Here is a 14,736-nt window from a genome sequence, read left to right on the forward strand (position 1 = left end):
ACTTTCTCATGTCTTACATTGCAGCTTTTTCCTATTTCCTTTTTCTCTTCGCTCATTATAGCTTCCCTCCTTCAATTCTTTTCCGTTTTTTTCCAGCATGTAACTGATCTCAGTTCCTACTCATCAGAATATTCCTTTGCAGCTGGGCACTGGAGAGATATGCAATGTTGCCTCTGTCCCACAGATTCCTTCTCTGATGTACTGCCAAGAAGCTAGACTAGCAGCCACTATCATAACAAGGTAAAAAGACTCAAGCAGTCATCAGATACAGCAAGGAGGCCTGCAGGTTGAAGCTTGTGTGTTTATGGAAGCGGTGGACTCAATCCTGTACCTGTCCCAGATCAGTGCTTTACTGAAAAAGATGGGTCTTTTCCTCCAGACTTGGAGGAATCACACAGGTCAATTCAGGTCCCACCGAAGCTTTCCAGTCTCTTCCAACACTACAGGTCACCCAGGGCTCTATAAAAGAATATCTAGCTCTTCATGGAGTTCTAACTGGTTCATCTCAGGAAGTCACTCATGTTCTTTGTAAAATGATTGCCTTTCACAGCCTGCAAATAAATTCAAGATCAGCTTCTCACACAAACAGGAACAGCTGTGCTGCTCCTCATGGTTTCAAGTAGAAACAGCACCTGAATTCAGATTTCTACCAATATCTCTGAAGACTTTCAATATAAGAGCTCAGGAGCAGACAGAAACCAATTTGAGCCTTGCCCTTGCACACACGTTCCCTGTGCCAACAGAGAGCGAGCAAGAACTCCCATTACCTGGGGATTGGTATTCCCATAGGTTTCTGGCATGCGGCTTCTTTGTAACAACCAAAAGCTGCCCTTTTGCTCAATTCACTCCATCCAGCCCATCTTTCACACAGCCTTGTTCCCCAATCGTAACAGGTTTAGTTTCTCCGAACCCTTAAATGAACTCACCTCGGCCAGGTGCTGCTTCCAGGACAACTCACACTGTTTTGGCCACATACAACAATGACCCAGACAGAATACGACCAAATTATTTCAAGTGCAGGAACTCACGTGCTGTGCTTCTGGATCTTTTCCCCCTCAGGTATCCAGCCTCAGGAAGGACACCATCCATTTGCTTTTCCAGTGCCAGAGCAATTTAATGCAGTACTTCACCAACTGACATCCCAGTCCTGAAGTTTTGGCGTTGTCAAAACAAAGCTTAAAATAGCCCCACAGCCTTTGCCAACAGCTGTAAACAGCAACATTTCTTATTTACCAGCAGGCTTGCTGGTGCGCTAAGCCAGAAAGGGTTCCTGCTCATCCGTCTTAGAAGTCAAACAGACACAACACAGAAAATGCTGAAGGAAAGGATGCAGAGTAGTAACAAAGAACAAACGATGTTTAGAGACAATTTGTGAATGTCAGTCTGAACACTGTTTGTTTTCGTTTTACTATTTATACTTATGCTTACGTTTTAAACATAAGGACACTGCTTTTTCCTGTCATTTTTAATATGTTTAGTTTTAAATGTTTTCTTTTCAAAGAAAGATGAGTAAACCTTGTTTCTTCCGGTCTTTCTCTAAGTGTGCCGTTCCTATTTTGTATGTATCCTGCCTTTTACTTATCCCTTGTATAATCTTAATCAAACACAGCAGCTTTTACATCCCTTTTCATTTTACTCATTACTTTCTTTCTGCTTCCCCTATCCTTATTTTGAGCCCTTCTTTCTGTCGCGAAGACATCACCTCCATCCACGCTCCTGACCCTTCATTTAATCAAGCCGAGACATGAATTAACGCTTCTATTCTTTAAACCTAGCAATTACTGAGAACGGGGCCATGTAACAGAACCCAGCATAGCCAACCAGAAAGCATTTCAGTCTATTTTCTCTTACTGCTATTGACATCTCTTACACACAAAAGATCTCGTTATCTCATAGATAAAATGCCAGGACCACAGTGAAAGAGAGAGTGCTTAGGCAGAGGAATATTTGCCAAGCCTTAGGAATGCTACAAGAAGCATTTTTATTAGCATCTCAGATCACCCAGCCTAGAAACCCAAGGATAATACAAATGGGATTCATTTATTTTCTCCCACTGCTGATTCTCAGAGGGAAGGAAGAGGTACCCAATGTGAAACCTGGAGGATAAAGCCTTGGAAGCAAGAGCCTAAGCTTATCTTTCAAGCAGCGCAGCCAGTATACTTCCCTGCTGACCCAGAAGGACCACCTAGAGGTTTAAGTGGAGAATCCAGTCTCCAGACAAGGCAAACACTGCTCCTCTTGCAGACACTTTGCATAACTATTACACAAGCAACTGGCTGGCCAGGGTGGGGGTTGGCTGTTACATCCATGGGAGGCAACCGATGTTACCCAGAACACTGTGGAAAACCGGGGGGGGGGGGCGGGGCAGGGGGAACAGTTCATGTCAAAAAATCCTGTTGATTCTACTCCAAAGCTTCTTGGGAAAGCTGGGAAACAGGCAGGCACTGAAGCTACTCACAGAACAGGATTTGCACAAAACACTTTAGGCATCAACTCACTAGAAGACTCTGCATCCTGAAATAATCACAAGGTCTTGGGATCCCATCAGGAAATATGCAAAAGAACCAGTACAGGTGTCTGCACTGCTTTCCCCAGGCAAATATATGAATGATCTACATCACCTTCACACATACTGACAAATCATCTTCAAGGACTAAATCCCTGCTTTTAAAACATGATGCAGATGTTTTGCAAGTAAAAAGAGATCACACTGATTTCCAGCAGGACAACTGTGGTTTGTGCTGCCACCTTCAAGGATCACGAAACTCTTATAGAATCACCGACCTTAAAGCCCACCCAGTTCCACGCCCCTGCCATGGGCAGGGACACCTCCCACTAGATCAGAGGCGCAAGCCCCATCCAACCTGGCCTTGAACACCTCCAGGGACGGGGCAGCCACAGCTGCTAGGCAACCTGTTCCAGGGCCTCCCCACCCTCCTTGTGAAGAATTTCTTCCTAATGTCTAATCTAAATCTTCCCCCTTCAATTCAAAGCCATTTCCCCTTGTACTATCACTACATGCCCTTGTGAGAAGTCCCTCCCCAGCTTTCATGAAGCCCCCTTCAGTACTGGAAGCTGCTCTAAGGTGTCCTCTGAGCCTTCTCTCCTCCAGGCTAAACCACCCCAACTCTCAGCCTCATGCTCATCAATGCCGAAGTCCTTTTTATAAGGATTGGTCTGAGAGAATCACGATTGAACATCCACAGAGCTCACCAGTGATCTTAGCAACTCCTGCTCCAAGGAAAAGGTGCACACCTCTTCCCAGGCATCTCCAAATGGGACAGCAGCAGGCTTTAACACAACAGAACTATGGTCTTATATAATCATAGAATGGTTTGGGTTGGAAGAGACCTTAAAGATCATCTGGTTCCATCTTAAACCACTGCAAGGTGCCAACAATTTTCCAGAGGAAGAAATGGGGAGTGGCACAACACTGAGCAGGACAAACCATAAATGACAACCATTAGCTGTGTCAGGACACTACCAGCACTCAGACACTACTGTGATCTGTCGGTCTAAGCGGCAGAACAGACTACAGCAGGTTGGAGAAGTCCAAGAGCTCCCTCCACCTTGCAGTAGGGTTTGTGTGTTTCACGCTTAACCAGGCCTCTGTGGATATCACCTTGACAGGAATGACATCGAAATTGCTCAGATGACAACCAGGCCATTTCCCCAGACTTTTCATGCACTCCCTCCTAACCTCCAGGCTTTCCATAATTAGCTCCAGGAAGGGACTTTTTGCTGCTAAATGAATCACATTCCAATTCCTGAGGATCTGGACAACGTTTTTAAAAATCTAAAACTGAAGTAGCCTACATCCCAGCACCATTCCTAATCTATTCATTCCAAATGTTAATAAATGCCATAATAGGAGTTATGTGCACAGGGAGAATTATACAATTCGGCTCAGAGACAAAATATAGTTCCTGCCTCCACCCAAATAATCACAACGCCCACAGGTCTCTTCAAAACTAGAAAATCAAGCTCAACTCAATGTCTGTCTCTGGTAAAAGCCCTAATAAACTATGTAGCATGAGCTGGTAGCATTTCCTTCCTAGCCAGCAGTAAACAACACAGCGCACTCTCTTCTGACAGCTCCAATAAGGCAAAATTAGAAACTAATTTATGCATAGACCATGTTTAATTTGCAAACACAGTGAAGGCACAACAATGGAAAGCAGAAGACAACTTCTTACACTTTTTAGTCCACAGAAACAGACATGTTGGTTGCAGCTCACTTTCAATAAATATTTAATTAGTAGAGTTTGTGAGTTGTAATTAATGCAGAATACCAACACCTAGCTACTCAATAACACTGAGGCGTCACTTTCCATTAAGATCTTACCCTGCTGAAAAACATTAAAAGCTTTTTGCCCACCATGCAGTTAAAGCAGTCCCAGCAACGACAGTGACTTACAAACTGGGAAAGACAGAGAAAGTGCATCTAAGGAGATAAGAAACAATTAGGGTCTATTTTAGTACCAACTCAAAAGCAACTCGGCAATTAAAACCTCTCAGGGGTAATTACGTGCAAATTCTACCTCTCCTATTTTCCAATCATAGCAACAGAAACTACAGCACAGATATAAATAACCCTCATTTGCAAGCAACTGCAGAGGAAGAGTCATCAGTTCCTCACCAAGGTACGACGAGAGCAGCAGTTGCAATTCTTTTATTGTGATTTAATAAACAGAAAGAAATGTAAAGCAAGCTCTGTGCCATGCAGTTGCTCAACCCTGCAGTGTGGCTGGAATGGTTACAGGAAGAAAAATACATTAACTATGAGACTACCAGGGAACAGAAAGGAATTAAATGCATACAAAATGTTTCTTCAGTGTCATAACAGGATACAGCAGAGTTCTGAGCATCCTTTGGCAGCCAACTGGAGCCTGCAAATGGCTGAATTTCATCCCAGTCCCTGTATGTCCTTGTAAAGAATAAAGCCCTTATCTTGCTCAGCCATGTGTCGCCTGTCACAAACGGCAGAACAGAGCAACGCCCACAGCCAGCCAGCCAGCCCGAGTGCCTCTGGGCCAGAGCAGCGCAGGCACACTCCCATGTGGCCTCACAGGAGGAACAGGAAAACACCTCCTCCAACATAGCTCACTCCAAGTGACACCCAAGGCAAGCCCGATATTGTCCCGTAGCCAAATCTCCCCCTTTCAACATCCCCACACCAACAAAACAGCAACAGAAATCCACTAGTGATTAGATAGGAATTTGAGCAAGAACAAAACCAGAAGTTTTCAGGCTAAAAGATATGGCAAATCTCACCTCAGTCCAGCGCTGGATGAAGACAAGCAGGCATTTTGTCACCTACCTGACCCATTTTGCATCCCTGCTTCAGGATAAGAAATGGTCCCCTAGACATGCCTCTTTACTTCCAGTAACCATAAAGGCAATTAGAAGGTGCAGCTCAGATAAGTCTTTGAGGTAGACATCTCTAAGTTAAGCAAGATAAATGCTACCTTAGGAGGCCTCTTAGCAAACACGGCACAGCTCAGAGAGGATTACATTAAGAGGGTGTAAATGTTTACAAACATAAAGTAACAGAGCAATAAGGCTGAAGATAAATTGCTTCATATGGTCCATCGGGCAACAGATTATAAAAAGAAGCAGCTGACAAAGAACATCCTGAAAGAAAGAAGGGGAAGTGAACGTCATTGCTTACAGTTCTGACTCTCCTGGACCATCAGAAGCCATGTAGGACTCTGTGATGATCTTGGACGACTTTTAGCTTATTTATTTCTAGACCTCAAGCACTCTATTACAAGATGATCTTTTTTCTGCTCACATCCTTTACACACTTCTCCAAGTGTTGAGTGTCTGACCAGGACTGTGCGTGTCCAATGTGTCCTTAGTAACTTCACTGAACAGTTGTTACGCTCTCAGAATTCTTAATTTTGCCTTTTTGTTTGATACCTGCACACCCCCACTCCCCCAGCCATTTGCTGTCCCTGAGTCTTAGCACACTGGAGAGAAAAGACACAAGAAAATGACATTGCTCTTTCAGCCTTGCTGGATAACAGAATCTAGGTTGGGGGATGACACATAACTGTCATCAAAACAAACTGGGCTAAGATTTAGTCCACAGAAAACATTACCCCCAGACACACAAGATGTGAACTGGTGTGACTTGTATTTCAGCATAGTCTCAGACACCAAAATCCATCAAACTTCCTTGGGTAAAAGGAGAAAACACTACGAGGGGAAAAAAAAAAAAAAAAAAAAGTAAAGAAAAACAGAGAAGGGGGTTCAATGAAAACATCATTTATCACACTGGCTGCAGCACAGACTGAAATGGCCATTCATTCATTCCTTCTAATTTACATACACTTTAATGCCATCCGTGACATCATAAATAAGAATGTAAGGGATATAAAACATGTAAAGGATGGGACAAGGGAAATGTCAAACAGCTATCAAAACACACGGTATGATTACATCTGAAACCGGAAGGATACAAAAGGAAATATTTGCTGTCTGTAAAAGCGATTTAAGCAGACATACATATGTAAAACACAAATATGAAAAGCTAATATGGAGAAAAATGCAGGCCCATGCTACCCTATTATATTCGTAATACCTTTTGGCACAGATGCAAGCTGGGTTTTTCTGTTTTAAGGCAGTTCCTAACTCGATCCTACCAACGAAAGTCACTGATAAATACAGGGAGAACTGAATGCCTTATAATTTATACCATGTAGATCTAATGACACCAGAAAAATTGAGTTTATTTATATTGCACCTGCTTCAACTTCCAAGCTGAAGAGCCGGATCTAAACAGGTAACACAGAGGCTTCTCAGGTCTATGGGGAAAGCAAGCTTTTCACCACTGTATGAGGACAACGGTGACAGAGAACAGCCCCCTCCAGATCTGCATAACAAGGAGCAGCCTCGATGTCTGCTTACAAGCATCTGGAGCGATATGACGAGAAAAGGCACCTTCACCACATCTGAAAGGGAATAAATGAGCCGCGACAACTGAATTCTCCCAGGCTTGGGCTCCCTTCAAGCCAGAGGGGAAGAGGAGTGGCAAGGCCAGGCCTGCTTACCGGCATCCTTGCAACCATTGCTCCGATTGCCAGGGCTGAGGAGGCAGCTCCTTATCCGACATTAAAAGTCTTTTGAACCAGAGTCTCAGTGGAACATCAAACAGAAACACCCTCTCGACATGACTGAGAGCAAAAGGAAATGAGACATGTTTTGTCTCCACTGCATTTTCAATTTGGCTGTTCCAATTCAATAACAGAAAGTATTTTGTTTTACTAACAAGCAAATTAAATTCCTTGTCCTCATGTTTTTCCTTTCCATGCATCAGTCAGCTGCTTCTCAGTACGAAAACCCTGTCGTTCCTTTTGATACTTTGCAACCTGCCACAAGAGAAAACTCTTACAGAGCCACAGAAACACTACGTTTTCTGTCTCTGTCTGATCTGGTACAGAAGGAAAACATCCTGCAACTCAAGAATAGCTCACTCACATGCACTGCAAGAGAGAAAAAGGTTAAGAGTTTTCTTTTGCCCCCTGTTCTGCCAGTACAAACACCACACAATTCATTTCAAAACCATGGTACTCTACGAACAGCACAGCCATGAACACAGACTATACGTGACTCTGAGCTGCACTAAAGCACTTCTGCACCACTTGGGCACTGTGCTGTCTGTGAAGAGCCGTGGAGTCATGACAAGGCTAAAGCGTAAGTGAGAACCAAGCTCACTATCTTTCCTGCCCGCACCAGGAGTCTAAAAGGGGACCTCAGACACCTAAAAGTGTCATCCTTCTGTCCCAGCCCTGATTTCACCCCTGTGGTAGAAGTGGTGCAAGTATTGGTCATGACAGGCCTAAGCCGCGAGGCCTCCATCACACATGTTGACATCTTGACCATCAAATAAAGGAGAATAAAAAAAAAACATAAGAGAAGATTTTTGAGCTTATAAGTGTCAAAAAGGTATCCTCTCATCAAAAAAGCCCTGCAGACACTCATTCTGTACTTATGTCTCAAAAGCACCAAAGAGGTTTTCTGCTTGATTTTTTTCTTCAGAATGGAAAACATGTTTTTCTTCCTGCCCTGAAGCATCCCAGTACAAGCGAGAGAATCCCAGGCTGCTAATGAAATGCACATGGCAGTACCTGCAGAGAAGCCCAGAGGCCTGAGCAGGCATCCAAAGCAAAGAAGAGATTACTGTTAAGGTTGTGTAGACATCAGCAGACCTTCCAGCTCAGCAACAACCCCTCCTCCCCTCACCTGAAATGACCTCTCTTTGGAAGGCTACAATGCTTGACCTAACAAGAGCCAAGTGCATCCTCTACGTAGTTTCCGAGTTCAGGCTTGAGCTGTATCCGAAACTCTTTATCACTTTTCCTGCTGTAACTTCTGGCAGAAACGGCTCCTTTTAGTGTTCCTCCTATAGCACCTGGGAGCTGAATTTCAGTTCTCGTGTTCTTACACAGTCAGCCTGGCAGGTTTGAAAGCTGTTCAGCTTGAAATACTCCCGTTTCAAAGTGAACCTAGTTGCCTTGACATCCAACCACCCCAGGTACAAACTGGTGATCTGAGGACTGGAGCACCTCGCATACAAGGACAGGTTGAGAGAGTTGGGGTTGTTCAGCCTAGAGAAGAGAAGCCTGCAAGGAGACCTTAGAGCAGCTTCCAATGCAGCTTCCAGTATGGAAAGCGGCTCCAGGAAAGCTGAGGAGGAGCTCTTAATCAGGGATGGCAGAGATAGGATGAGGGGAACAGCTTTAAATTGAAAGAGGGGAAGATAGAGATGAGATCTTAGGGATAAGTGTTTTGCTGTGAGGGTGGGGAGTCCCTGGCCCAGGTTTCCCAGAGCAGTGGTGGTTGCCCCATCCCTGGAGGTGTTCAAGGCCAGGTTGGATGGGGCTTGGAGCAACCTGATCTAGGGGGAGCAGTCCCTCCCCGTGGCAGGGGGTTGGAATGGATGATCTTTGAGGTCTCTTCCAACCCAAACCATTCCACGATTCCAAGGAACCCCGAAGCAACCACCCTGCCCTCCGCGCTGTCACTAGAAACACAAAATAAAGAAGCTGTGGGAAGTAGAAAAAGAAGAAGAAAAACCCAAATCCATCTCCTTTCATACTGACCTATCGGTGATTGTGGACTGTGTGCCACTCATTGGAGCCCTTAGCAGGAGGTCGCGTTCGCCAATTCACATTTTACTCTCGCTGCAGGGATATCAGCGAGGCCCCCGAGATGTGCTGAGACTGGGGATCCAGCCTCGCCCCAGGGGAGGCACGCGGGGAAAAAAAACACAACTCCAAACAACTCCAAAACTCTTCTCGCCGTCACCCAAAATATCCAGAATGGATGGTAGGGGAAAAAATCCAACAAAAAAATAAGAAAAAAAGCAAAAAAACAGCCACCCCCCCTCCTTAGTCCCAAGGAAGAGGGGGGGAAAGTGACGCCTGCCGAGAAGGAATCTCCTCCGCTCCAGGGAGGAGGGGAAGACCCGCAGGCCCGGCTGCAGCTCACGGCCTCCCGGGGCCCATGTCCCCCTGCCACCGTCAGGGCTGCGCGCTCCGGGTTGGGCTCCTTCCTTCCTTCCTTCCTTCCTTCCTCCTCCTCCTCCTCCTCCCGGCCCGGTTCCGGCCCAGCTGCGTTCGCTGCCTGCGAGGCGGGCGAGAGCGGAGCCTGCGCCGAGGCGAGCCGGGCCGCAATCGCTCCGCTCCGCCCCGCTCAGGTCCGCGGGGGGGTGGAGGAGGTGGGAGGGGGTGGGGGGGGTGCTACTGCGCCCGCCGCTACCACCCCGCCCCGCCCTGCCTGAGGCATCGAGGGGCGGGGCCAAGACGAGGGCTCCGGCCTCTGAGCCAATGGGAGAGCAGCGTCAGCGATTGCTCCGCCAATGGGGGAGGGGGAAGAGATGGTCCCGCCCCCTGAGCCAATGGGAGAGCGGCCTCTGTGATAGCCTCGCCCCCTGAGACAAGGGGAGGGCAGCAGCCGTGATAGCTCCGCCCACCATGGGGGTCGGGGCCAAAGCGATGGCTCCGCCCCTGATCCGATGGGAGAGTGGCCTCCACGATAGCTCCGCCCCCGAGCCAATGGGAGAGTGGCACTCACGATCGCCCCCGCCCACTGCGCCATTAGGGGCGGGACCAGCCCGATCGCTCCGCCCACAGAGCGAAGGGGAGGGCTGTGTCCGAGATAGCTCCGCCTCCTGAGCCAATGAGATGACGGCGCCCGCTATAGCCCCGCCTGCTTCGGGGGCGTGGTCAACGCGATCGCCCCGCCCGCTGTGCGGCTCAGGGCGGCTTCAGCTCCGCCTCCCCGCCCCGCTCGGGGGATGCTCGAGCCACTCCCGCCCCTCGGGCTGCAGGAGCGTGTAGGGCTCCCGCTTCTGGGCTGGGAGGTTAGACTGCCGGGAAGATGCGCCACGGAGAGGAAATAAACAACAAGTTGCAATAGGAGTTGTGCAGCTCTGCAGCCTCAGTGGGCAGCATCATGCTGTGTACTCCCAGTCCGTCCAAATCACTCTTTCCTCAATGTCTTTATGATTTTTCCATCATAGGTCAACAAAAAGCTGAGATCCGAGCGAGAACTGAACCCCTGTGTAAACTGCAGCCTTCCAGAAACACTGCACGGGCTCTGTCCCTGCTCCCCTTCTCATGGGATGATTTGGGTTGGAAGGGGCCCCAAAGCCCATCCAGTCCCACCCCTGCCATGGGCAGGGACACCTCCCACTGGATCAGGGGCTCCAAGCCCCATCCAGCCTGGCCTTGAACCCCTCCAGGGATGGGGCAGCCACCACTGCTCTAGGTAACCTGGCCAGGGCTTCACAACCCTTAGAGGAAAACATTTCTTCCTAAGATCTCATCGCAATCTCCCCTCTTCTAGCTGGAAACCATTCCCCCTTGTCTTCTCCCTGCTCTCTGTGATCAAGAGCCCCATCCCAGCTTTCCTGGAGTCCTTTTCAGTACTGGAAGCTACTCTAAGGTCTCCCTGGAGCCTTCTCTTCTTCAGGCTGAACAACCGCAACTCTCTCAGCATGTTCTTATATGGGTGGTGCTCCTCCTCTGGACTCGCTCTGACAGCTCCACGTCCTTCCTGTCCCGAGAACCCCAGAACTGGACACAGGGTCTCACAAGGGTCTCACGAGACCAGAGCAGAGCAGAGCGGAGGGGCAGCATCCCCTCCCTCACGCTGCTGGTTGCACAGTTTGGATGCTGCCCAGGCCACATCTCTGGATGCAAAATCCTCCATCTAATATACAGAGGTATTTCCATATCCACTTAATACAGGACATCCACATTTCAGCACATGTGGGTTTCCCTGTCCTTGGCCCCAGCCCTCCACATGACCCATCCTCATCGTACATGCCAGTGGCTCCCTGCTGCCCACACTGCTACCACAGTGACTGCCTCACTACCACAGGGTTCCAACGGAGCCTGTTCCCAAAACCACACCAGCAGCAGGAAGCAAACTCTAGCAGATGAGAAGCTGAGCTCTTGGTACATTACCTAATCCCCACATCTTGTTGCAAACATAAGAGGATAAATATGATTCCAGCCAGGAATTCCTGTTCTCGACCACCTGTATAACAGAAGGTCAGGAACTTTCCATGCCTTCATGACAGGAATTAAAGCTCAAGAGCACCACAGAAGTGGAATGGGAAGCCGGGGAGCTCCACTGCCAGGGAACATGGGCATTAATGCCTGGCCTCTAGCACAAAGGAACTTGTGGATCATCAGTCTTTCCTACCACACCAAAATAATTATAGAAGGTCCTGAGCTGGAGGAGTCTCACCCACAAGGATCATCAAGTCCAATTCCTGTCCCTGCACAGGACAACTCTAACATTCACACTGTGTGTCTGAGAGCCAAATGCTTCTGCAATATTTTCCATCCTTTAGATTAGAAAAGACTTCTAAAGTCATTGAGTCCAACCATAGATCTCACACTGCCAATCCCACCACTAAACCACGTCTGACAGTTCTGCTCTCCAGACACTGATTTCTGAAATCCTGTGAACCTCAGGACAAAGACAAGATCCCCAACAAGGGTCTGGCCATCTGGCCACCCTCTTCAGCCAAGGACTGCCAGGAACCAGGTGAACAACAGGGGCTAATCCTAATTATATAGGACAACATCCTTGTTCCCTTTAATTAACCCTACCTTGATGTACTTCTTCAAAGCCAGGACACTGGACTTGGAAAGAGTCTGGGAAACAGGTTTCTGGAAACTCAGGACCAGACACATCATGAAGGACACAAGGACCATACCTTGCTGAAAGCTGTATTTGGGATCCCGCCACTCTGGCTTTTTCTTCCCTGGAGCAAAGTGAGCGTGAATCAGGAAGCCTGGAAACTGGTGGAAAGTCTGAAGAATTTGTTATTTTGAAGAAGTTCAGTGCAAAGAGAGGAAGTGTGGGATGAATTCATTTTCTAGATGATACTTGACATATATGGGCAGGACATTTACAATTCCTCTTTCAGTTTCATTTTGAGGGAGACACAGGTTTGAAAGGGGAAAAAGGGAAAATAAAAGAGGGGAGGTACAAGACCTGCAGCCACAACTACCTCTCACTCTGCAGCTGTGTGCAATACCAGTGAGCAGACATGGAGTGACTGAATACCTCTATCTATGTTTATTATGTATCTCTTCATTGCATCTTCTCTGCAATAAATCCCTCTCTGCTTTTAACTTGGGGAACATCAAACATTGTGCATTAAGAGAGGAAAGCTCCTGGGAGACCTCCTGTTTTATGCCAGGCTCAGCATATGCATATTAGAATCATAGAATGGTTTGGGTTGGAAGGGACCTCAAAGCCCATCCAGTTCTATGCCCCTGCCATGGGCAGGGACACCTCCCACTGGATCAGGGGCTCCAAGCCTCATCCAACCTGGCCTTGAACACCTCCAGAGAGGGGCTATCCACAACTCTCCTGGGCAACCTGAAGCAGTGCCTCTCCACCCTTATCATGAAGAATTTCTTCCTAATGTCCAATCTAAATCTTCCCCCTTCCAATTTAAAGCCGTTCCCCCTTGTCCTATCACTAGTTAATGCTTTTTTAATTACTGTAATTATATTTTATTGTGCGTAACAATATAATGGCAATGGCAATTAACTGGAGGAAAGCCTGTAGAAACCCTACATGAATGAGAAGGAAAACTATCCCCTGCCACAGTAAATTGATGTAAAATTCAATGGAGTGACAGGAATTAACATTTGCCAAGATTTGTTCAGTGTTGTTAAAAGAAACATCACACAAAACTACACCAATGGCAAAATGGAAGCATAAAAATCCCTTCTGCCACATGGTTCAGTAGATTAACTCCTGCTTATCATAGGCTGGATTCACATTTAAATATTTAGTATAACAATTTAAAATATTGATAGGAATGGTTGGACTCGATGATCCGGTGGGTCTCTTCCAACCTGGTTATTCTATGATTCTATGATTCTATGAAAAGAAAAAGCACAGATAAAACAATTCAAAAGGTCACTCTGAAACAACAACTGCTTTGGTTTTCTGCAAACACTGATTGCTTTTTGGTGGGAGCTGATTGCATATTTACATTGATATAGATGCCTAATTACGATACTTCTGCTGTCTAGGCAGTTTTACAGTGTGCAATCCAGGGTAAGGGAGGGCCGGGTGGAATCAGTAAACAATTACAATTGCAGTATCAATTAAAGCAGATTCTTGCTGGTAGCTCTAAAGCTCTCACTTATCCTGAATTTACAGATCATTCAGATGTGGATGCTGGAAGTGGAAACTGCGTATTGTGACCATTGGGTTAAGGGAGAGGATTCTCCCCTTCAACTCCACTGTCATCAGACCTCACCTGGAACCCTGCATTCGGTTCTGGAGTCCTCAGCACAGGAAGGACACGGAGATGTTGGAGAGAGTCCAGAGGAAGCCATGAAGTTGATTGAGGGCTGGAGCACCTCTGCTATGAGGACAGGCTGGGAGAGTTGGGGTTGTTCAGCCTGGAGAAGAGAAGGCTCCAGGGAGACCTTAGAGCAGCTTCCAGTACAGAAAGGGGCTCCAGGAAAGCTGAGGAGGGGCTCTTGGTCAGGGAGTGCAGGGGGATAGGATGAGGGGGAATGGTTTTGAGCTGAAAGAGGAGAGATTGAGATGAGATTTTAGAAAGAAATGCTTTCCTTTGAGGGTGAGGTTGCCCAGGGAAGTGGTGGCTGCCCCATCCCTGGAGGTGTTCAAGGTCAGGTTGGAGTAGGCTTGGAGCAACCTGATCCAGTGGGAGGTGTCCCTGCCACTGGCAGGGGGTGGAATTGGATGGGTTTAAGGTCCTTTCCAACCCAAACCATTTCATGATCCTATGTTGTTAACCTGCTCAGTCTGTGTCTCCAGGGAAAAGCACCAGCATACCCAGCAGGGTATATTTACAGACCAGAGCAGAGCTAAGTGGCTGAAGCAAGTGGCTGAGTCCTACAAAGTGTAACTTCTTACTTTACCTTAAAGTAAAGGATGACACCAAAACGACAAGAGCCTTGGAGGTGCTTCTAGAGAAAGGTTTCAGTGAGGTTCTTTTTGCCAAGACCCCGGTTTCCAGCCTGGCACCTCAAGCTCTCCGAGGAGCTGTTGCCATCTGCTGGAAAATCCTTGGGAGGCACCTCTCCTCCAAAGCGTCCCCTGGTTAGCAGCCAGGTCCTACTCACACCTCAGGCTCTTCTTGAATGGGAAGCATCTCAATGCAGTCTTGCTTTGGAGAGCTCTGCTTGCTGCCCTCTGACCACCTAAGGGTTTGGATGTGAT

General features: G+C 47.4%; 2 protein-coding genes across 3 annotated transcripts in view; both read right to left on the minus strand.

The window, feature by feature from the left end:
• The window catches only part of ARHGEF12 (Rho guanine nucleotide exchange factor 12), an 84,083-nt gene extending 74,526 nt beyond the window's left edge, over positions 1–9,557 (minus strand). The window contains exon 1 of one of the 2 annotated variants that reach the window (XM_069876279.1): positions 9,108–9,557. In XM_069876279.1, coding sequence (XP_069732380.1) covers positions 9,108–9,139 — 32 coding nt within the window. In that variant the 5' untranslated portion in view covers positions 9,140–9,557. The remainder of the gene's footprint in view (positions 1–9,107) is intronic. The other variant, XM_069876278.1, reaches the window with a different exon arrangement.
• The window catches only part of LOC138730807 (TLC domain-containing protein 5-like), a 67,774-nt gene that overhangs the window by 42,519 nt on the left and 10,519 nt on the right, over positions 1–14,736 (minus strand). The window lies entirely within an intron of this gene.

This window comes from Phaenicophaeus curvirostris, chromosome 25, assembly GCF_032191515.1.
Source record: "Phaenicophaeus curvirostris isolate KB17595 chromosome 25, BPBGC_Pcur_1.0, whole genome shotgun sequence".
In the NCBI taxonomy this organism is placed as follows: domain Eukaryota; kingdom Metazoa; phylum Chordata; class Aves; order Cuculiformes; family Cuculidae; genus Phaenicophaeus; species Phaenicophaeus curvirostris.